General features: G+C 39.9%; 1 protein-coding gene across 1 annotated transcript in view; it reads left to right on the forward strand.

The window, feature by feature from the left end:
- The window catches only part of LOC117370448 (piezo-type mechanosensitive ion channel component 2-like), a 77,536-nt gene that overhangs the window by 47,862 nt on the left and 4,677 nt on the right, over positions 1-24,997 (forward strand). The window contains 13 exon segments of the mRNA XM_055221762.1: positions 1,698-1,797; positions 2,276-2,423; positions 4,109-4,196; positions 6,178-6,304; positions 6,737-6,895; positions 7,680-7,827; positions 8,325-8,513; positions 10,063-10,155; positions 11,081-11,247; positions 11,897-12,013; positions 15,316-15,395; positions 16,247-16,454; positions 17,785-17,926. Coding sequence (XP_055077737.1) covers positions 1,698-1,797; positions 2,276-2,423; positions 4,109-4,196; positions 6,178-6,304; positions 6,737-6,895; positions 7,680-7,827; positions 8,325-8,513; positions 10,063-10,155; positions 11,081-11,247; positions 11,897-12,013; positions 15,316-15,395; positions 16,247-16,454; positions 17,785-17,926 — 1,766 coding nt within the window.

Here is a 24,997-nt window from a genome sequence, read left to right on the forward strand (position 1 = left end):
TTAAACCATAAGATTTGACTTCAATAAATACATGGAAGAATGAAGTAATTAGTTACGATCTATACTCCATCATAGTTACAGTTTACATACGCTATATAAAAAGACACATGCTTTTTTCTCACTGTCTGACATGAAATGACTAAACTTTTCCTGTTTTAGGTCAATTAGGATTTCCAAAATATATACCAAATACTAATGAAATGTATGTAAACTTCTGACTTTGAAAAATTGTCTAAAAATTTATTTATTATTCATTTTTCTGGCATTTAGCAAATAGAAATAATGTTAGTTATCGTAACTGCTAAAACAGGAAAAGGTTAGTTTGATTTCATGTCAGACAGTGAGAAAAACGCACTGCTTCTTTGTGTAACATCATGGGAAACTAAACAAGAAATCAACCAAGATATAAGAAGATAATTTCCACAAGTCTGGTTCATCCTTAGGTCCAATTTTCAGATTCCTGAAGATGCCTTGTTCATCTTTTCAAACAATTTTAGTATAAAGACCATGGTGTGATGTCCAGCCATCACACCGCTCAGGAAGGAGACGGGTTCTGTGTCCCAGAGATGAACGTGCTTTGGTCTGAAATGTGCAAATCAACCCAAGAACAAAAAGCAAAAGACCTTGCTGATGCTGCTGAAGATGACAAGAGTGTGCCATTATCCACAGTGAAACGAGGACCGTACCAACATGGACTGAAAGGACACTCTGCAGGAAGAAGACATTACTCCAAAAGAAACAAAAAAAATCCAGATTACAGTTTGCAAATGCACACAGGGACAAATACTTAAATTTTTGGAGACATGTCCTGTGGTCTGATGAAACTAAAATTGAACTGTTTGGCCATAATGACCATTGTTATGTTTGGAGGAAAAAAGGAAGAGGCTTGTAAGCCTGAGAACACCATCCTGAAATGCAAGAGTGGCAGCATCATGTGTGGAGTTGTTTTGCTGCAGGAGGGACTGGTGCACATCACCAGATGACATCATGAGGAAAGAACATTATGTGGAAATACTGAAGCAACATCTCAAGACATGAACCAGGAAGTTAAAACTTGGGTGCAAATGAGTCTTCAAATGGACAATGACCTGAAGCATACGGTCAAACTGGTTACAGTGGCTTAAAGATAACAAAGTCAGTGTTTTGGAGTGGCCATCACAAAGCCCTGATCTCAGTCCTAGGGCAGACCTAAAAAGGCCTGTGCGAGCAAGACGGCCACAAACTTGGTTCAGTTACATCAGTTCTGTCAGGACAAACAGGCCATAATACCTATCAACTATTGTGAGAAGCTTGTGGAAGGAAATCCAAAACATTTGTCCAAAGTCATATAGTTTAAAGGCAATTTTATCAAATATTAATGAAATGTATGTAAACTTCTGACTTTGAAGAAAGTAAAGAAACAATGTCTAAAAGAAAACATGCATTATTATTCATATCATTATTCTGGCATTTACATCCTAAATGACCCAAAAAGAGTTTAGTTTGATTTCAGGCAGTGAGGGGAAAAAAAGCGTCTGTGTCTTTTCATATAGTATATGAAAAGACACAGATGTATATTGACTGATACGTCAATTATAATTATAATTATCATACCAGCCTGGTTCATGTGTTCTACTGTCTTCTCCCTCAGGAATGAGTTGTAAAATAAACAATATTTTGAGCAACTGAGTAAAAACACTTTTGCTGTTCTCATGCAGATAGTGGCGGCTCCAGAGTCCAACCAGAAAGAAAAGTGTTCATGTTTCTAACCAAACTGCGAAACATGTCCCTGAAAGCCCAACACCACTCCTTCACCAGGTAAGACTGGCAGGTGAGACGTAGCAGGTGAGACGTAGCAGGTGAGATGTAGCAGGTGAGATGGAGGCAGGTGAGATGGAGGCAGGTGAGACTGAGGCACTTAAAACTATGGTAGATAAGATTGAGACAGGTGAGAGTCTTAGGCAGGTGAAGCCTTGGCAGGCGAGAGAGGGAGGTAGGTGAGAGTGAAGCAGGTGAAACTGAGGCAGGTGAGAGACTAAGGTGGGTGAGAGACTGAGGCAGGGGATGCTGAGGAAGGTAAGACTGGCAGATGGGACTGAGACAGGTGAGAGTTTGAAGTAGGTCAGCCAGGTAAGACTGTCACAGGTGCATCTGAGGCAGATGAGAAAGTGACAGGTGAAGCTGGGGACTGTGAGTCTCAGGCAGGTGAGACTGGGGTAGGTTGAATTGAGACAGCTGACACTGAAGCAGGTGAGAAACTGAGGCAGGTGCTCAGATTGGTGACTTGTCTTTGCAGGGTGCATGCAGCATGCTCCCCAGTGCAGGACTTCTTCCGGGCTCTAGTGCAGCCGGAGTACAGCGCGGTCACTGATGTCTACGTGCTCATGTTCCTGGCTGACACAGTGGATTTCATCATCATCGTCTTTGGCTTCTGGGCCTTTGGGGTGAGCTCCACAGGAGGGTAGCCCCTTGACTCCCCTCCTCCTAACAGGGCTGTCCCAGACCAGGCACTACTGTCCACACGTTTTACTGCAACTGCATTTATGTGTATTGCAGTTTATATACAGCACTCTTAAAGAGAGAACTTTTTGGAGCTCCCTACCATTTTTTAATAGCATTGTTCCCTCATTTAACCCTATTGTGGCGGATGGTGTCGTCGCCAATAGAGTGCGGTTGTGGACTTTCCATTACCGTAACTCTGCAACCAATTGTGCTTCATGTAAATTCAAACGGCATCTCAAAGCAGAGGCATGGGGCTCTTTAAATATGTTACTGTCATTACGGTAATCTGTTTACGTTGTCCCGCGAAGATGACCAGTCAGAGTACAGGTGCCGTGGGGATTTTCCCAGTCAGTTATTTGATGCGTCAAAGGAAAAATACGGGTGGCTATGTAAAATAGAGGTAGTTGTGTGAAAAAATGCAGTACATTCTGATACTTCCCTTAACATTATTTTTATGGCTAAAAAAGAATAAAAGTCTAGGCGAGTCATACTGGTCTATAATGTGCTCAGTCATTAAAGGGCTAAATGTCATCCATGTAGGTTTGCATAATCTTGTGATCTCTCTTGGACACTTTTCAAATCCTCCTTACAGTTAGCAGTATGATGGGCTCGACACACGGGGAGCGACGTCGCTCGCTCTCCATTTATTTTCAATGGTACCTGTGCGACACTGCGAAAATCGCTCGTCTCTCTCACCTCCGCGACAAGCGAAAGTCGTGCATGTGAAAGCCTCGCGCTCGTGCATGTCGACGTGCACACGCGGGCCTGCGGCGCGATTAATGAAAGTTGAAAAATTTTCTACTTTTATCGCTGTTGCCTGCACAATAGCCAATCAGCAAGAGTTTGATTGACGAGCCAATGCACTGTCCACTTCAGTAACATCATGGAGGAGAAAATTATACTCACGGTGTCGGATTTCCCAATTCTTTTTGACATATCTCAAAGAGACTACAGAGATATATCAAAAAAGCAGCTGCCTGGGAACTCGTTGGTGCCAGGGTGAATATGAGTGGTAAGTTAACATGCGCAAATTTGTTAATTCAGATAAATTTATGGAGGCTCATAACCAAATGTATTAAAGACTTATTCAACATTAAAAAAATATATTTATTTAAGGTTTTTACATTAAACAGAATTAGCTGCAGAAAAGGGTGAACCCAGGATCGCTTTTTTTTTTTTTTTTTTTTTGTAGAGTGCAACCAATTGTAATATTTTAGTCAAATGAAGCAAAACTTTACGAGATTTCATTTTAGCATCTTTTTCCCATCTACCGCTATTAACCTCAAAATTCCCTCCAAATAAACAGCCAATCAGACGTGTAGGAGGCTCGCGATCTGCTCTGGAACAGAGCGCGACGTGACAAGCTGCCGCTAGTCCCTGCAGTTTGTCGCTGCCCGTGTGTTCGATTTTAAAGCTTATGCGATGAGTGTCGCTGCACGCTGTCCTTAGTCGCTCCCCATGTGTCGAGCCCATGAGACTGCAGAATGGTTAGTCCACAAGCCTACGACATCCATGCGTGAAACTGGGGCAGGTGCACTTCTTTATACAGTCTGTGTTGCACCCCTAATCTTGCTGTCACTGAAGCATACTAGCCTGTTATCAGTGTGCACTATTTGTCTTCTTACAGAAGCACTCAGCAGCTGCAGACATCACCTCCTCTCTGTCCGAGGACCAGGTTCCTGAGGCCTTCCTGGTCATGGTGCTCATTCAGTTTGGTAATTCACTTTGATTTTAATACTATTTCAATAATGGGCCAAATAATAATGATCATTTTGCCATAACGTAGCAGGTCTAGTTTAAAGGACTCATATTACAAACATTTCCAATTTAATAATAATGGCTTAAACTTGTAATGCTCTTTACAGTCTTGTTAAAGCCTCAAAGTGCTACACTATAGGTATGGAGTTATTCATTCACTTTCACATGGTAAACTACTAGTGTAGCCACAGCTGCCCTTGGGCAGAATGACGGGAGCAAGGCTGCCAATCTGCGCCATCGGCCCCTCCGACCACCACCAATCTTTCGTGCACACACCACTTTCATACTAGGCAATGTGGGTGAAGTGTCTTGCCTAAGGACACAACAACGGGACTCGATCGAACCTTGGGTTTGGGGGACCAACACTATAACCACTGAGCCACTGCTGCACACGATTATGTTATAATCTTGTTTCCTCACCATAAGCATTCCCAAAGTTTTGTTTTGTTTCATTCACACATGTTTAACACACAAACCCTGCATATTTAGGGTGAGTTCTTATCTCGAACAGAAAATACTCTGTTCCACCTTGTGATGTCATGTGGTAATACAAGAAGTGCTCCACTAAGTTTTTACACTCCAGACACCTTCACTTGAGTAATTTGGATCATCTCAGCCCTGGAATTGAAATCTCTATTAAGCAAAAGGTAAAAGGTATCTGTTATCGTGAAAACTACCGCTTCATGGCATCATAAGGTGAAACAGAGCTTTGGAGATGTAGACAGACAAATAATACTAAGTTGAGCAAGTGTTACTCAAACATGTGTGAATGAAACAAAACACAACTCCAGGTCTGTTTTTGAGGACGAAACAACATTATGACATGACTTAAAGCTCACAAGAGTTTCTAATCATGACGTCATATATAATAAACATTATTTTGAGCAACTGAGTAAAAATACTTCAGCTGTTCACATGCAGACAGTGGCAGCTCCAGAGTCCAACCAGAAAGAAAACTGTTCATGTTCACTGGTTTGCTGTGATAGTATACGTGGTAAATATTTATCATAGTTTTACATTATTTAATTGGCAGTACAAAAACACAAGAGGTAGCGCTGAGTTCTACAATATTTCTATGTATGTCATCCAAAATACAGAGACAGTTTACGCAGAAGGAAGGCGTTTCTGACTGTTTAAACACTGATTTAATAAAATAAAGGTCTTTGTACAATTTAGGTTTTGGCCCTTGTTTACATTATGGTTGTTGGAATTACCTCTACACATGTCATATCTGCTGTCAGTGTCCAACCAGGAAGTTAAATTATAAACTTCACTTTAAAAAGAAATAAATGAAAACAAACCTAAAAAAATGCAAGATTTTTAGTAAAATCTTAAATATGATTATATTAACTATGATTTTTTTTTTTTTTTTGTGAAATTAGTAGTCTAACCTAACAGATGCACTTTATGGGTCCTATATTACGCAAAATTGGCGTAGAATTTTCTCATATGACTACATCTCCAAAGGTCAAAATGCTCCACCTTGTGATGTGATGAAATGATGAAACTGAAGAGGTATGGAGTTTAAAAATACAGTGTAGTGCTTCCTGTTTTACCCAATGACATCACAAGGTGGAAAAGAGTGTTTTGTGTTTGAGAGAAGAACTCAGCCTTCATATGCAGGGTTTTATATTAAACATGTGTGAATGAAACAAAATACAACTCTTGGTATGTTTTTGATGAGGAAGCATAACATAGATCAGAAAACAGCATAATATGGGCCAATTGAAGCTCAGATATGGCTTAATTTTGGTGAGGTGAGGGTTTAATTTAATATTAGTAATATTAGTATTAGTGGTATTTTGGTTAAGGTTAGGATCATCTTCAGGAATTTCATGCAAGTCAATGTAATGTCCCGCCACAGCATGAAAACCCAACATGTGTGTGCTTGTGTGTGTGCTTGTGTGCATGCTTGTGTGTGTGCTTGTGTGTGTGCAGGCACTATGGTGATAGACCGCGCACTCTACCTCAGAAAGACGGTCCTTGGGAAGCTGGTGTTCCAGGTCATCCTGGTGCTGGGCATTCACTTCTGGATGTTCTTCATCCTCCCCACCGTCACTGAGAGGTGCTGTTCTATGCCCTGTCATGATAACACATTTTGAAGTGTGATAAACGATAATATTGAAACCAATACATTCAGCAGAATTAATGCACAATATTGTTAAAAAACATGAACTGCACTAAATAAATAACAGAATGCAACACTTACATAGTTACTTTGTATCTATAATGAGTCATAGAAGTTCATAATTCAACACTCAAATCTCAATATCTCACTGCCTGGTGTAGTCCTGGTATAGTCCTGGTATAGTCCTGGTGTAGTCCTGGTATATTCCTGGTGTAGTCCTGGTGTAGTCCTGGTTTAGTCCTGGTTTAGTCCTGGTATAGTCCTGGTGTAGTCCTGGTGTAGTCCTGGTTTAGTCCTGGTTTAGTCATGGTATAGTCCTGGTGTAGTCCTGGTGTAGTCCCCACTGATAATCCCTCACTTGTGTTCCAGGCGTTTTAACCAGAACCTGGTGGCACAGCTGTGGTATTTTGTAAAGTGTGTATACTTTGGTCTGTCAGCGTATCAGATCCGCTCCGGGTACCCAACTCGAGTCCTGGGCAACTTCCTCACCAAAAGCCACAACTACCTCAACCTCTTCCTCTTCCAGGGGTAAGCAAGCCTCACATCAGACCTGGTTTGGTTTTCTTTTAGGCAGACAATCGTTTTTTTCCTCCTGCCGCCATGTTGTTTCTAGTTACTAATGTAAACAAAGGTAAACACCAAAGGAAACATGCATTAACTGCCCAAATATCAGTATTAAACCAAATTTCAGGAAAATTAAAGTCAGTGAAAAGTCAGATAAAAACAGTCTGATTGCCCCAGTATCCATGTGTAATCTGCACTGACTGCCCTGCATTAGTTGGCAAAAAACGATCCTGGTCCTTTTTTTATGTTTACTACTTTCTACATTTTATATACACTCTGAAGACATCAAATATATGATGCCAGATTTATGGAATTATGTAGTAAAGAAAAACAGTGAAATAATTCAACTAAATATATTTAAAAAAATATTTTATATTCAAATCCCCAAAGTATCCACCCTTAGCTTTTTTCGACAGTGCTACAAACTCTTTTCAAAGCGTTTTCTCAGTGGTTTTCTTGATGGAGTCTCCTGAAATGGTTTTGACTTCACAACTGTGCCATGTCAAGAAATGCCAAAAGTAAAACTCAAAGGGAGACTATTTAAAAAAATAATAAATAAAACAAGTTTGGAGTTATTTTGAGTTTATTTTTTGTTTTTAGCTCATTCCATATGTGTCATTCATAATTTTGATGCTTCAGTGAGAATCTACAGTATAAATAATCATAAAAAATATAGAAGAAATGAAAAAGTGTGTCCAAACTTTTGACTGATGGTGTAGCTCTCCACCATACATGTCTTTGTCGGTAGTTTCCGCCTGGTGCCCTTCCTGACCGAGCTGAGGGCTGTGATGGACTGGGTTTGGACTGACACCACGCTGTCCCTGTCCTCCTGGATCTGTGTGGAGGACATCTACGCTCACTGCTTCACCCTTAAGTGCTGGAGGGAGTCAGAGAAGGTCAGACCACCTACCGTAAAACATTCTATAAAGTAGTCTGGTAGTTCTTTTTTTATTTATTTATTTATTTATTTTTTACAGTGGGTATGGAAAGTATTCAGACCCTCCTAAATTTTTCACTCTTCGTTATATTGCAGCCATCAGTGGACTAGGGAATTACATTACTGTTTCCTAGGAACCATGTCATACACTGAGCCAGAATTCCTCCAATGCACACAGAAATTAACATATAATGAATAAAAAAGAAGAAAACACCTTTATTTTGGTGAAACAATGTTTTTCTTGTGTGTAAATTGTGCTGGATTGTCTCTAAGATAGAACTCTCTACTTCTTGTAATATTCAACATATTTTGCAACTTTTCTTCACAGTTTTATTCTTGATTTGTTTAAAACTATCATTTATATTTACACCAAATATTATTCCACCAAATGAAGTCATAGTTTGAGAATCATCAGAACCTGTCATACGAGGCTATCTTTGTCCCATGTCCCTGCAGCGCTACCCTCAGCCACGCGGACAGAAGAAGAAGCGTGTGGTAAAGTATGGCATGGGCGGTCTCATCGTGCTGCTGCTCATCTGCATCGTTTGGTTCCCTCTCCTCTTCATGTCTCTGGTCAAGTCTGTGGCCGGAGTGGTCAACCGGCCGCTGGACGTGTCCGTCACCATCACCCTGGGAGGCTTCCAAGTAAGTATAACATCAACGTCAACATAATAAAACATGAAGCAGGATAATCCCTCAGTGGTCAAGATAGATTCCATAGTGGTCCATGGGCGTATATACAGGTCTATGTGGCAAAATGTATTTAATAGATTTTCATGTTGTGAACAGCCTAAGTCATTTTTGGCCAAATTGATTTTTCTATCTAATTCTCCTCTGCAGACCTTGCTGCATCTGCCTGAGACATTGGTTCCTCGGCCAATTAAACAGGTTTTTACAGTCAAAATATCACAAACTGCAATTATGTTTGGCAACTTACAGATGTTTTATGGCCAATTAGCAGAACCTATAAATCCTGCTTTCTTCCTGTGAGTGGGCTCACCTCTCCACAGATCCTATCTGTAACTAGGCCTGGTAAACATGTCATGGAGACAAGCAGGTGGCACACCAAAAACATACATAGTGGAACTTAGTGTAGTATTTTTCTGGTCCAGATTTTCGTAAGGGGAAAAGAACACACCATGTCTTCATACACTACCAGTCAGAAGTTTGGACAGTCAGTCTTATTATTTATTTTCATGATTATTTACTCCATAGAGTCTCACTGAAGCATCATAACGATGAATGACACATATGGAACGTAGTAAACAAAAAATAAACACAAAATAACTCCAAACTTCTATTAGATTTTAGTTGTTGTTGTTTTTTTTGTTTTTTTTTTAAATAGCCTTTACCCGTTGCTTTTCTTCACTGCTTTGTACTCTTGGCAATTCTTGACCCTGGCAAGGCACAGCTGTGGAGTGCAAACCAAATCATGTACATTCATCAAGAAGATCATTGAGAAAAGGCCAAGGCTTTAAACAAAGCAAAGGGATGCTTTGAGTATCCACCCTTAAGTTGACATAATTCCATATATCTTGTATTATATATTCAATGTCTTCTGTGTGTACATAAAATGTAGAAAGTAGGTAAACTTAAAGGAATAATACATTGAAAATTAAGTTGTGTCCAAATGTTTGACAGGTAGTGTATGTAAATAAACAAATCAATATGGCAGCATGTTCTGGTTTGGGCAGCATTACTGAAAAACACGTTTGTGTAAACCATGGACCAAACAGGAGTATAGTTTCACCCTCTGTTGACAGCAGACGATGATGACTTAGTGAATTCTGTTCTAGCTCAGGCACAAAGTGAAAGTAGGAGAGGGGTTTGCGTGGATGGTCTGTGTGGAGGGTCTATGACAATGGTCCATGTGGAGGGTTCATGTGGAGGGTTTGTGTGGAGGGTTCGTGTGGAGGGTCTGTGTGGAGAGTCTGTGTGGAGGGTTTGTGTGGAGGGTTTGTGTGGAGGGTTCGTGTGGAGGGTCTGTGTGGAGGGTCTGTGTAGAGGGTTCATGTGGAGGGTATGTGTGGAGGGTCTGTGTGGAGGGTCTGTGTGGAGGGTCTGTGTGGAGGGTCTTTGTGGAGGGTTCATGTGGACGGTCTGTGGAGGGTTGGAGTGAGGTTTCTTCGGTCAATGGACCTGCCTCTGTTTCCTGTAGTGACTTCTGTGTCCTGCTGTGTACATTTGTCCTCAGCCCATTTTCACCATGAGCGCCCAGCAGAACCAGCTGAGGGAGCTGAGTGAGTACGAGTACCAGGCCTTCCTGAGCTCCTACAGCTACGAGCCGGTGAGTCCCCACGAGTACCCCACCAGCCTGTCACTAAGTACCCCACCAGCTTGTCACTGAGTACCCTAGAGGGAGTGGTGACAGTTTTTCAATGTAAAGTGAATCGGAGTCAATGGAGCTGTAAGCCCCCATGAGCATTTCCTATTTAGAATGTGCCGGTTAGCCTGTTAGCTATGTCCATTCATATATACAGTGTATGCAAAAGACAAGGGGTGGGAGGGAGGGGCCGAGAGAATGGTGACAGATGGTTTGGCCGGGATAGGCTTGTATAAATAGGGCTCCTGGGTAATTAGAGGTGTGGTTGAGGTGAGCTGTGGTTCACTGCCAAAGAACAAAAGGAGGTTGAGGCAGTGGTCCTCCCCCTGAATCAGTTATATGAGGACTCATGCGCACCAAACCATGAACCACATTGTGATTAATTATCATATCTATGAGTCATTGTAGGTTATATCTAGCTACACGTTAGTTAGATATGACTGGTACTCTAACCTCCAGGTCCTCTAACCCCTGGTCCTTTAACCCCTGGTGTTTTAACCTCCTGGTCCTCTAACCCCTGGTCCTCTAACTCCTGGTCCTCTACCCCCTGGTCCTCTAACCCCCAGTTCTCTAACCTGCATCGTCCGCTAACCCCCAGGACTTCTAAACCTCTGATCCTCTACCCCCTGGTCCTAAACTCTGGTCCTCTAACCCCTGGTGTTCTAACCTCCTGGTCCTCTAAACCCTGGTCCTCTAACCCCCTGGTCCTCTAACCCCTGGTCCTCTAACCCCTGGTCCTCTAACAACCTGGTGTTCTAACCTCCTGGTCCTCTAACCCCCTGGTCCTTTAACCCCTGGTGTTTTCACCTCCTGGTCCTCTAACCCCTGGTCCTCTAACCTCCTGGTCCTCTAACCCCTGGTAACTCCTCCTTCCTGCCCGTTGTCCCAGAGTGCCCTGCAATTTTTGGAGGCTTATGGAGCAGAAGATGTGACCGTGGCAGCGCTCCCTGGCAGCAGTAACTCTCTGTGGACCATCAGCCCACCCAGCCGCAGTTACCTCAGCCATGTGCTCCACCTGGAGAACTTCCCCCTCACACTGTCCTGGACTGTCCAGAGGTATGCCCCTGTTGTTAGCCCTCCATTATTTCTACTTCTGAGTGGTATATGTAACAGTCTTCCATGTTCACCAGTGTGCAACTAAAATATTTCCAACATAATTTTACTTTAAAGGGCCCATGTTCCGCTATTTTCTTATCTATGTTATAACATTGTTTTCTCATCAAAAACATACCTGGGGTTGTGTTTTGTTTCATTAATACATTTCTACATCGCCAAAGCTCAGAGTGCTTTGTTCCACCTTGGGATGTCATGTGGTAATACAGGTGCTCCACTGTGTTTTTAAACTCCACACACCTTCACTAGAATCATTTGGGTGATTTCAGATCTGGAACTGCCAATTTCTACTAAACTAAAGCTTAAAGGATAGCTGTTAATTTAAAAACTACCACATCATGACATCAGGTGGAACATTTGAGCTTTGGAGATGTAGACAAACTAATAAACCAAGATTACTCATATATGTGTGAATGAACACAGCTCCATGTATGTTTTTGAGGAGGTAGCATCATTATAACATGGCTTAAAGCTCACAAGAGTCCATTTTGTGTAATATAGTACTATTAATTTACAATAGCAGTGCCTTTGTACACCCAGCACGCATGTTGTCTGCTTCATGGTCATGTCTAACAGCTGCTCTGTGCCCCAGGAATCTGAGCCTGGGAGCCAAGGCTGAGTTGGCCTCAGGGAAACATGTGACATACCTGGACGACCACACACGCCTGGAGCTCATCCAGCTTCTCAATGGCACAAGAACTCTGCCTGTGTGAGTACCACAGAGGGATGGAGATATGTATCTTCTCAGCAGCTCCATAAATAGGCTGGATCCAAGTTGTAGAGGAATATCACTACATTTTTAAGCTGTAGTCAAAATTCACCTTCACCACAGTACTGAACACTTTTGCAGTTGTATCATAATATACCCACTGATTACTAGGGCTGTAGCTGACTAAAGAAATTCTTGGTCTCTATGTATCTGACCCAAACTACATTCACAACACTACACCTGCAGGAAAAGTTTACGCAAAAACTACTATTTATGCAGAAAAAAGTACTAGGAAACAATGTATTTATATAAAGACAGATTAAAAGAGAATTGTGAGTTTGGTATTTATATGTAAAAATTAGATTAAACAAGCCTTCAGCTCACTCTCTCACTTCTCCTTTCTCCTAAAATTGTTATTGTTGTCGACTAATAAAAGTTTTGGGCCCCAAGTTTTTTCCTTCAAACTGGACCAGTTCCAGTTTCTTGTTTGAGAAAAGTAACTTGTTGGAGTAGAGTTAAAGCAGTCATGGCCAGATTTACTTAGCATTTGTACATGTGTCAAACAGACAGCATGTGGTAAAGGGGAACAAAAGCATGTCATCCAAAGGAAGAGTGTTTCATAGCAGCTGTCGCTCCATTAAACTATAGGCTACATTTACAGGTCTTGGCTAAAGGCTAAAGGCCGGCCTAGTAACATAGGCCGGTCTTTGGCCTTAGGATGTGAGACAGAAGACAGCAGGACGGGCGTGGTCCACAATGGAGGTTTGAGGAGCATTGTCTCCTCCAGCAGCATTTGCTCTTTAAAACTGTTAAACCTCCATAAAACCAAATAAACCCATAAATCAAATTAACTTTATATATATATTACACCCATAAACCCTAAAAACAAACACCAAATATACTTAAAACTCATAAACCTTTTGAAATGCCTTCCCTACACATTCCCCGCCTTGGTCCTGCCCCGGAACCTTTTTAAGAGAGCTCATTTCACCGGGGACCTCACTGACACGTGGACACAAGGACACAATAGGCAAGTTAAACATTCTTAAAACACTGTTCATAAAAACACCAAAAAACATTCTTAAACAAGCATTGCACCAATATCGCACATATCCAATTAAATTAATTATTAGCAGTTAGCTTTAAATTGGTCTTCTTTCCCCCCAGGACATGCAGCTTCAATTAAAATGCCACCGTGCCTCCATATCTAAAATTGAGTAAAAAAAACAGACAAGTTATATTTTAAAATCTTTTGTTTGCAACTGTCTTTTTCAAAGTACAGGTAATGTTCTGTGTGCTATAACGTGCTGTGTGCTATTAAAGTGTGCGTGCAATGTAAAGTGCATATAGTGAAGGGTGCTGTTCATTTTGTAACAAATGGGCTGTTTGTTACACATCTGATACGTCATTTAAAAGAGGGAGTATTATGCAAAATTGACTTCTGAGAGCTTTCTACCATGTTATACCATTGTTCCCTGATCAACAACATGTCTGAAGAGGTTTTAGATGTCGTCCATGCATGTTTGAGTAATCTAGTGATCTCTCTAGTGACCGAAATATGTTGCGTGTTAGCAGTTAATATGCCATAGCAAAATACTTCCTCTCTAATGTTGTGAGCAAGATTGAGATTGATCCAAGTGCTGATCGGACTTGGCCGTGTGCATCACAATATATCCACAGTCTGTCATTAAACTGCCAAACAGATTTAAATACAGATACTATCTCTACCCTTATATGAAGCCTTCCTGTGAAACTGTATTGAAGTAGGTACATTATAACTTAGTGTGGGCGGCTGCAGGCAGTGATGCTTTTATACGAGCAGCTGGGGATGTTCCCTTGCTGTACATTTTTATTTGCTTATTAGTTTCCAGTAACACATTTCTTTTGTGAACTTTGCACATAGTTGGCTTTAAATATGATCTCGGGCTGCAAGATTAATCTCAGTTGAATTAGAATTGCAGTTTGGACGTAATTAATAAATCGAAAATACTGCAATTTTTTAAGTTCTGTTACTTTGTATTGCTTTGTTATTAGTTTGGCTTTAACCAGATCACTAATCACAATCACAACGTTTGTCCAAAAGATCATATTAGGTATTCATTTAATTAAGTGTATTTTTTGTAAATCTGACTTTTTTTTCTACCTAAAAAAAAGACATATTATGCTTGTGTTAGGGATATTAAAATTTAGACTCAGATTAAAGATATCATCACGATAATTTTTAAACCAACGTTTACAGTTTTTTTTTTTAAAAGGTCACTAAATCATCGATTACCATACAATTTGCGGGTGTCTGAGCGATCACCTTTATTGCTTTTTTCTGCAAGTGAAATTAACAATAAATGAATAATAAATGTGTCAATTATATAACTCTTGACTAAAAACACGTGAACCAAGAGAAAGCCTCAGAAAAATGATATGCTGGAATCGCAGCCATCAGCTGTGCAAAATACAAATCAGCTAGTGCTAACCTAACGATAGCAAAGTTGACACACGTATCATTATTCATACAAATCAAAACACAAACTTGCCTGCCCATGAACCATGAGCCATAGGCACAGAAGCTAAGTTTCACTGCTATGATAGAGGGCCCCCTTGTGGGCAAACACGAGAACTAACATCTAAATTTTGTATTGAAACCGGAAACATGAGGTGGTCTGGTGCCATAAAGGCAATTATAATCGTGTGTGATGATCACGATTATTTAAAAAATGCCACAAATAATTAATTGCGGACCTTTTTGATTGCATTATAGTTATAATCTATGACACCCGTGGATCATTATGTGTATAATAATTTTGAAAATTTAAATTACATTATTCACCTAAGATGACTTAATAAAAGAAACAAGTCCACTGACTTCCATGTTAGAAAACTGTGGTGACCAGTGGGAGCCGACACTGCCATAAACGTCATCGCAGCAAAGAGTCGTGGAGCTGTTGGCGTCTGATGGATAGCCACACCTCACACTAAAGAGCTGTGGATATTTTTTCCATCTGTACCAAAACTACTACGCAACGTTGCTGAATCCTACGTATGACCGATTAAAACAATAAAATTGTAGAACATAGTAAATATAGAATAGTGCGCGTATGCCAACAGTTTTGAAAACAGGGGTTAATCAACAAAATGGCGGCGTGAAAATAAGCGATTAAAGATTGCTCAAACATGCACAACTCACTCCAAATACAACTTTGAGAGTGTAAATGAGAAGGGAATTCTGCAGTCTACATCTTACATCAGGAAAATACATGCTATGTCATAAGGAGACTTGTAAATGTTGTGTTCAAATATGTGTCCAGCGTGATTCCAGATGTGTTTCCCTGTTTTCTACGTGCACCGAGTGATTCCAACGCGAAACCCATCGATCAGCTCTACCCAGGTATGGGCTCCACCTGTCCTCCACTCCCCACTGATTCTTTTCCAACCTAGAAAAGTATTAACTTGGCCCTACTCTACTCTTGATTCAGAGCATCTCCACTAGCCCTTCTTAATCGGTACCATGTACTTGGTCAGAGTGCCAGTTGAGTCCATGGTTACCACATAAACTAGCACTTCCCGCTCCATCAACTCTGAATCCAGTTCACTTACTACTGAAAAACCATGGCCCCTCTCTCCATAATGCTGCTGTCAGACTCATCATTTTGGTCTTAAAATGTTCGTAGCAACGCGCTCTAAATGATCTAAATGTTGACGATGTCTGTAAATTAAGATATGAACATTAATAACAGACAAATCAGGATCTTTCTTTCATGGAGTTCACTCCCACTAGTGTTAGCAACATGTTTTATTCCATTCCATGCTAAACCAGTGGTGCAGGTGGAATGGAGCATTACCTTCCACACCAAGCTCCTGATTGGCTCTTTGGTTGCTATGATACTCGTGATCGTAATTCCTAATAAGGTACTCTGCTCCAAATTCACCCTTAAAACTGCTAGCCTCAATTAACTTTATTTGACTGGAGCCGAACACTATAGGTGACGTCACACCTCCCTTAGTCCACTTCTTTATACAACTTATGGCTTACCAGGGAATTTCCATGGATATTGATTTGTTGTGGGCAGTTTCCTTGAATGTAGTAACAGATTCTACATGGTTATAGAAACACAACAAGGCTAAGTAGAGCTGAGGGCTAAGTAGGGCTGGTGGAAAAGGGGCTTTACTGTATATCATTGCATAAAAATGACCACATAATGAATGTTTACAGTACTGTGCCTTTTATGTTGCTTTCAGATGAGCGCTTTAAGGACATCCTGCTAGCCCTGGAGCGAACAACCAATTGGCAATCGGATATGCAGGAGTGGTGGATTGTTGATCAATCAGCTGACAGCATTGTCCATCTGGGGGGTATGGCCATGGAGCTTCGGGAAGCAGGACTCCAGCTCTTTGTGTTTAGTGACAAAGTCAGCCCCCCGAGTCTGGGCTTCCTGGCTGGATATGGGTAAAGGATTAAGATAGATGTAAAAATATGCTTGTGTAACTGTGTATCTCCTGATAAAATTTTAAGACCATCATACCTTTTAATTTACCCTGTCGAGGGCCACATAGAGTTCTGTGGAGGGTCACGTTTGGCCCACTGGCCTTGAGTTTGACACATGTGCTTTACAGCAAGACAGAAAGGACAAAAAGACAGAACACGGAGAACATGCAAACTCCACACAAAGGTGTCTCCAGGGCCTTTCTGTGTGGAGTTTGCATGTTGCCCGTGTGTCTTCTGGGCATTCCGGTTTCATTCATCAACCCAAAATATGCACCATCTGTCAAATCTTTCAGCTATGGTAGTCCTGACCAAGATTAGCTCAACATCTGGAGATGGGTCTCCGGCAGTAGCTCACTCCTCCTGTTAGGTTGTCCCAGCGGCGCTAGTTAAAGGATGGGTAAAATATAGAGAATTTTACTTTATGAGTTTTAAATCTAAAATGAGTCTCTGATCTGAATGGTCTCTACCTAAACTCCAGCACCTGCAACCAATTATGAATCAGTAGTAGTACATTCTGGAGGTTCTGAGCTACCACCTGAGGCCTGTCCATATACTGAGAATGAGAAAAAAAATATGTCCTTTATCTGCAGGTTAAGGTTCAGGCAACCCTACCTTTTTAACGGTAGGTTCATAGATCTCTTTGCCTCTGCTGTGCTGGCCCCTGAGCATGCTTGGGGCTCCTGAGTGTGCTTGATCTTGTGATATACCACTGTATTTCCAATGATGGGAGCTTGTATATTGAGCAGATATGCTTCACTAAACCTATCCAGCTATTACATTTGCAGTGTATTATGCAACTGGCACTAGCAAACCCCAGTGAGGTGCAGATTAGTGAAATAAATGCAAAAAACTGTAGATAAACCAGAATTTCATGTAGCAGAGCCCTATCCCTGCACCCAGAGCATGGAATCGCAACTTGGCTGACTACCACTAACCCTCACAAGCCGGTCCCAGGTCCCAAGCATTCCAGACCCCTTTGAAAGATAGTACCTCCAGCAGTCCACTTTGGACCCTTAAAAGGGGTCCGCACCATACCACCCATACTGGCCTTATGGAAACGAGGCTAATATCTCGTCTCTGTGGTGCCGGCCCCTGACTGTCTGTTTGGGCCTCTCTCTCTCTCTGTAGGATCATGGGCCTGTATGCTTCTGTGATGTGGGCCTCTGATTGTGTGTTCGGGCCCTTAGCTCTCTTACTCTGTGTCTCTTTGTAGGATAATGGGCCTGTAGGCCTGTGTGATGCGGGCTCCTGACTGTGTTTCGGGCCCCTGACTCTCTGTCCCTCTCTGTAGGATCATGGGCCTGTATGCCTCTGTGGTGCTGGTCATTGGGAAGTTTGTGCGAGAGTTCTTCTCTGGAATCAGCCATTCCATCATGTTTGAGGAGCTGCCCTGTGTGGACCGCATCCTCAAGCTCTGCACAGACATCTTTCTGGTAAAAAAACACATTTTCTTTACAGATATAAAGGTGTAGTGTGTAACGTTTTGTGGTGGTGGGTCAGGCACCCGGAGATGTGCTTTGCCTGAGATGTTCCACAGGCAAACTTTGACTTTGAAGAAGACGTATTGTGCTTGTGTCTGCTATATAGGCATAATCTGTGACACTTGTGCATTATGATGTTACAATTTGGACATTTTAAATCACAATATTCATCTAAAACGACTTAATAAAAGAAACAAGTCCACTGACTTCCATGTTAGGAAACAGTAGTGCCCAATGGGAGATGACGTTGCTGTAAACATCATCACAACAAAGAGCCGTGGAGCTGGCAGCACCTACGATGGATAACTGCACATCACCAGCGAGACGCAGATTTGTTTTAATTTGTACCAAAATAAATATGCAACGATGCTGAATCCTACACATATCACAGATTAAGAAGATAAAATTGGAGAATGAAAAGTATGTACTGAAGTGGGTGTATACCAGTGGTGGTGAGAACAGGAGTTGATCGGCAAAAAAGAAGTCTTGAAAATAAGCAATTAAAGATTACTCAAGCATGCACAAATCACTTCAGATACAGCTTCTCATGAGTAAATGGTGAGGGGAAACAACTATAACATGGGTAAAAGCTTTGAAAAGTTGATTTTACATAATAGGTCCCTCTTAAACTTATCTGAAATGACAAGCAGATGCTGGAGGACTGCGATTGACAAAACTATTCAGATACTAATCGATACTAAAACTAGTATCAAAACTGTGTCGACTCTAAAAAACGTCATATTCATAGGATAAGTGTGAACATGATCCTAAATAGCTTTAGAATGATGTTGAGCTGTATCAGAATAAGACATATAGACCCATATACACCCATGCACCACTATGAACCTACTGGACACGTTGGGATTACACAGATATAAGGACACATGGGAATAGAAAAGTACTAACATTTAATGTTGAAAATAACATTCTATTGTCTAAAGAAAGTGTTTGTTTTGTTCTTTTTTATCATAAGGGCATCAGAATTGAGTATCGAGTCTATTCCTTAGTATCAAAATCGAGTTTGAAATTTTTGTATTGTACAACACTATGAAGAACCCTCCACCAAAAAAGTTACACAGTGCACATTTAAGTATTATGCATCGCCACAGACTGTATAAAAAATGGACTAAGGGAGTCACCCACAACATTCGGCTCCAAATGAAGCTCGGTAAATCTGGAGCTGAGTTCCATATTTGGAATTCCGACCACGAGTATCATAGTAACCAAAAAGCCTAGAGCGAGGCTCTTGAAGGTAACACCCCTTCCTGCCTGCAACAGTGGTTTAACATGGAGCAGGCACTTAGCAACGCTGTCAATTACCTGTTGCTAATGCTAGCAGGAGCGACCTCGGGGAAAGAAGGCACCGGGTTGGTCTGTTATTAATGTTCATATCTTGATTTATGGACAAAATGACAAAATAAAAGTATCATTATCATTAATAGCTCATCAATACAAACATTTTAAAACCCAAATGACGAGCAGCAGTTAGATAGACAATGTTTTTTTCAATAGAAAGAGAATTGGAGCAGGAGTCGATGGAGCAGGAAGCATGCCCCTTGCTCACTTCCTGTGGTAAGCCACCTAGTGGGTTACCTATGTTCATTTATACATACAGCCTATGCGCATGACCCAGTATTGTCACAGTACATTGTCAGTCAACATTTTTAATTGTGTATCTGTTAACTCGTTCTTCTGATTGGCTGTTTTATTCTATATCTTTTATGATACATACACATCAAGTGTGTGTTTTTATTGATGGTTTGATTGGAGGGGTGTGTTGTGATTGGCTGCGATGTTTCATGTCAGTGTTTTGATTGGCTGTTGTTTCTCAGGTCTGTGTTCTGATTGGCTGCTGTGTCTGCTGTCTGTGTTCTGATTGGTTGTTGTGTTTCATGTCTGTTTCTGATTGGCTGTTTAATGGCAGGTAGGAAAGGGACTATATTAAAATTTAGACTCATGATTATTTTGACCAGAATATTTGCGGTTAACGATATTATCACGATAATATAATGTACTATACTATACTATACTATACTATACTATACTATAATATAATATAATATAATATAATATAATATAATATAATATAATATAATATATATAATTTTAAAAGTCACTAAAACATCAATTACCATACAATTTGCAGGTGTGTTTATTGTTTTTTTTGCATGAAGTGATATTAACATGAATTGAGAACATATTTGTGGACAAATGAGTCCAGATGGCATTGTTGTGTTAATAACTGTATCAATTATATAACTCTTGACTATTAAAAAAAAAACACATGAACCAACCAGATTGGTGGCTCATCACCTTCATGATAATAATAATAATAATAATTAAAACTGCAAGCAGTGATAAAGGCCCTCGCCACCCCTTGCGACCGCGGGGTACATGCCACAGTGAAGATCCTGCCTTTCGTTCCCGCTTACATCGCCCCTCCCCCCAAAATCAGCGTCTCAGTAATACTACTCCATTCATTCCAATGACACCATTTATGATATTGTCACGCCTGAACGGTTGGAAATAGAAGTATGTCTTCATTGGCTTTTTTGTTCAGTATGATAAGAGGAATATGTGTACCAAATGTCAATGGTCTATGACACACTAATTATTTTTCATCCTAGTTAACCAAAACCCATGTATTTCAATGAGAAATGTCAGACGTTGCCATGGCAACACCTTTAAAAATAGAGGTATGGTGTCATTGACTTTCTTGTTCAGTATGGCAATAGGGATGTCCATGCCCAATTTCAAATGTTTGTGACAAAGTAATTTTTTTATGTGCCATTTAAAAATTTTAAGGGGGCGCTGTGGAGCAATGTAATATTTGATATGTGTAATTTGCATATCTATTCACTCAGATCAAGATTTTGAACAAAAATGTACATTAATGCCGGAAAATAGGAAACTGCATGTTTGAGCTACGGGCCAGTTAAAACTTCAAAAAAACGTCTTTTTTCTTTGCAGGCTGGCCACACCCACATTTTATAACTTAGAAAATTTAAAAAGAGTTCTCTATAATCCCACATGGGTCTAGTAAGTTGTGAACATTTTGCAAGTTTCTTGAAAGAAAATCCAAGGCACGAAAAATTTCAATGTGAGAGGTAAAAATTTAAAAAATGGGGTTCCGCCCACAATGGCCGACTTCCTGTAGGGTTTAGGGTGGGGTCATAATATAATTTTATTCTTGTCTTGACATGTTCTATGTTTGTACCAAATTTAATTTGTCTACGATAAAAAATATCTCTCATTGCCGCAATGTATTTCAAATTTTGAGGTGGCGCTATTGAGTCATTTTGATACGTTAATTTTTTTTTAACATCAAAATACAAACTTTTTTGCCAATCTTGAATTTCAGGCCATAGTTTGATGAGTGTAGATCATCTATTTAGTCTACAACAAAGTCCAGTACTCTGAACCCCATTCATTTCAATGACACATTTATTATGTTACCACGGTAACATAGTTGAAAATAGAGGTATGTTCTCCTTGGCTTTTTTGTTCCGTATGATGAGAGGAATATATGTACCAAATTTCAATGGTCTACAACAAAGTAATAATTTTTCATCCCAGTTATCCAAAACCCATGTATTTCAATGAGAAATGTCAGACGTTGCCATGGCAACACCTTTGAAAATAGAGGTATGGTGTCATTGACTTTTTTGTTAAGTATAGCAATAGGGATGTCCATGCCAAATTTCAAATGTTTATGTCGAAGTAATTTTTTTGGTCCAATTCAAAAGTTCAAGGGGGCGCTGTGGAGCAATTTATTGTCTGGCCTGTGTAAATTGTATATCTATGTGTTCAGATCAACAGTTTGAATAAAAAAGTATATTCCTGCCGGGACATAGGACACTAACTGTGTGAGTTACACGCATTTAAAACCTGTAAAAAACGTCTTTTTTCTTTGCAGGCTGGCCACACCCACATTTTCATACGTTAATTTTTTTGAACATTAAAATAAATTTTTTTTCACCAATCTTGAAGTTTTGGTCCAATAAAATTGACTTTTCGTTAACGTTCAGGGGGTCAAAAGTGGATTCAAAGTCGCGACCAAAATAATAATAATAATAATAAAAACTGCAAGCAGTGATAAAGGCCCTCGCCACCCCTTGCGACCGCGGGGTACACGCCACCGCGGAGATCCTGCCTTTCGTTCCCGCTTACATCGTTCCCCCCCCAAAATCAGCGACTGAGTAATACTACTCCATTCATTCCAATGACACCATTTATCACATTTTCACGCCTGAACGGTTGTAAATAGAGGTATGTGTTCATTGGCTTTTTTGTTCAGTATGATGAGAGGAATATGTGTACCAAAATTCAATGGTCTATGACAAAGTAATAATTTTTCATCCTTGTTGACCAAAACCCATGTATTTCAATGAGAAATGTCAGATGTTGTCATGGCAACACCTTTGAAAATAGAGGTATAGTGTCATTGACTTTTTTGTTCAGTATAGGAATAGGGATGTCCATGCCAAATTTCAAATGTTTGTGACAACGTAATTTTTTTGTGTACCATTTAAAATTTCAAGGGGGCGCTGTGGAGCAATGTAATATTTGATGTGTGTAAATTGCATATCTATGCACTCAAAATAAGATTTTAAACAAAACGTATATTAATGCCGGAAAATAGGACACAGCATGTTCAAGTTACGGACAATTTAGAATTTCAAAAAACGTCTTTTTTCTTTGAAGGCTGGCCACACCCACATTTTATAACTTAAAAAAATTTAGGAGAGTAGCCTATAATCCCACATGTGTCTAATTTTTTTTGACCAATTCGCAAGTTTCTTGAATGAATATCCAATGCGCAAAAAATTCAAATGTGTGAGGTAAAATTTTGAAAAAATTGGGTTCCGCCCACAATGGCCGACTTCCTGTAGGGTTTAGGGTGGGGTCATAATATAATTGTTTACTTGTCTTGACATGTTCTATGTTTGTACCAAATTTCATTTGTCTACGATGAAAAAGGTCTCTCATTGCCGCAATGTATTTCAAATTTTGAGGTGGCGCTATTGAGTCATTTTGTTACGTAAATTTTTTTGCACATCAAAATACAACATTTCTTGCCAATCTTGAATTTTAGGCCATAGTTTGATGGGTGTAGAGCATCTATTTAGTCTACAACAAAGTCCAGTACTCTGAACCCCATTCATTTCAATGACACATTTATTATGTTACCACGGTAACATAGTTGCAAATAGAGGTATGTTGTCATTGGCTTTTTTGTTCAGTTTGCCAAGCCAAATGTCCATGTCGAATTTCAAATGTTTACATCAAAGTAATTTTTTTGGTCCAATTCAAAAGTTCAAGGGGGCGCTGTGGAGCAATATAATGTCTGACCTATGCAAATTGTATATGTATGTGTTCAGATCCATATTTTGAAAAAAATGTATATTAATGCCGGGAATTTGCAAACTGCATGTGTGAGTTATGTGCACTTTAAAACTTCAAAATATTGCTTTTTTCTTTGCAGGCTTGCCACACCCACATTTTATGATATAGAAAAATCCAAGACAGTTCCCTATAATCCCACATGGGTCTAGTTCATTTTTACTAATTTGCAAGATTCTTGAATGAAAATCCAAGGCGCAAAAAATCCAAATGTGAGAGGTAAAATTTTGAAAAAATGGGGTTCCGCCCACAATGGCCGACTTCCTGTAGGGTTTAGGGTGGGGTCATAATATAATTTTTTACTTGTCTTGACATGTTCTATGTTTGTACCAAATTTCATTTGCCTACGATGAAAAAGATCTCTCATTGCCGCAATGTATTTCAAATTTTGAGGTGGCGGTATTGAGTCATTTTGATACGTAAATTTTTTTGAACATCAAAATACAAACTTTTTTGCCAATCTTGAATTTTAGGCCATAGTTTGATGAGTGTAGAGCATCTATTTAGTCTACAACAAAGTCCAGTACTCTGAACCCCATTCATTTCAATGACACATTTATTATGTTACCACGGCAACATAGTTGAAAATAGAGGAATGTTCTCGTTGGCTTTTTTGTTCCGTATGATGAGCGGAATATGTGTACCAAATTTCAATGGTCTACAACAAAGTAATAATTTTTCATCCCAGTTATCCCAAACCCATGTATTTCAGTGAGAAATGTCAGACGTTGCCATGGCAACACCTTTGAAAATAGAGGTATGGTGTCATTGACTTTTTTGTTCAGTATAGCAATAGGGATGTCCATGCCAAATTTCAAATGTTTATGTCAAAGTAATTTTTTTGGTCCAATTCAAAAGTTCAAGGGGGCGCTGTGGAGCAATGTATTGTCTGACCTATGTAAATTGTATATCTATGTGTTCAGATCAACAGTTTGAATAAAAAAGTATATTCATACCGGAACGTAGGACACTAACTGTTTGAGTTACATGCAATTTAAAACTGTACAAAATGGCTTTTTTCTTTGCAGGCTGGCCACACCCACATTTTATAACTTACAAAATTCCAAAAGAGTTGCTTATAATCCCACATGGGTGTAGTTCATTTTGACCAATTTTCATGTTTCTCGAATGAAAATTCGAGGTGTAAAAAATTCAAAGGTGAGAGGTGAAATTTTTGAAAAATGGGGTTCCGCCCACAATGGCCGACTTCCTGTAGGGTTTAGGGTGGGGTCATAATATAATTTTTTACTTGTCTTGACATGTTCTATGTTTGTACCAAATTTCATTTGTCTACGATGAAAAAGGTCTCTCATTGCCGCAATGTATTTCAAATTTTGAGGTGGCGCTATTGAGTCATTTTGAAACATTAATTTTTTTGAACATGAAAATACAACTTGTTTTGCCAATCTTGAATTTTAGGCCATAGTTTGATGAGTGTAGAGCATCTATTTAGTCTACAACAAAGTCCAGTACTCTGAACCCCATTCATTTCAATGACACATTTATTATGTTACCACGGTGACATAGTTGCAGACAGAGGTATGTTGTCATTGGCTTTTTTGTTCAGTTTGCCAAGCCAAATGTCCATGCCAAATTTCAGATGTTTACGTCAAAGTAATT

This window comes from Periophthalmus magnuspinnatus, chromosome 1 (genome assembly GCF_009829125.3).
Source record: "Periophthalmus magnuspinnatus isolate fPerMag1 chromosome 1, fPerMag1.2.pri, whole genome shotgun sequence".
Taxonomy (NCBI): domain Eukaryota; kingdom Metazoa; phylum Chordata; class Actinopteri; order Gobiiformes; family Gobiidae; genus Periophthalmus; species Periophthalmus magnuspinnatus.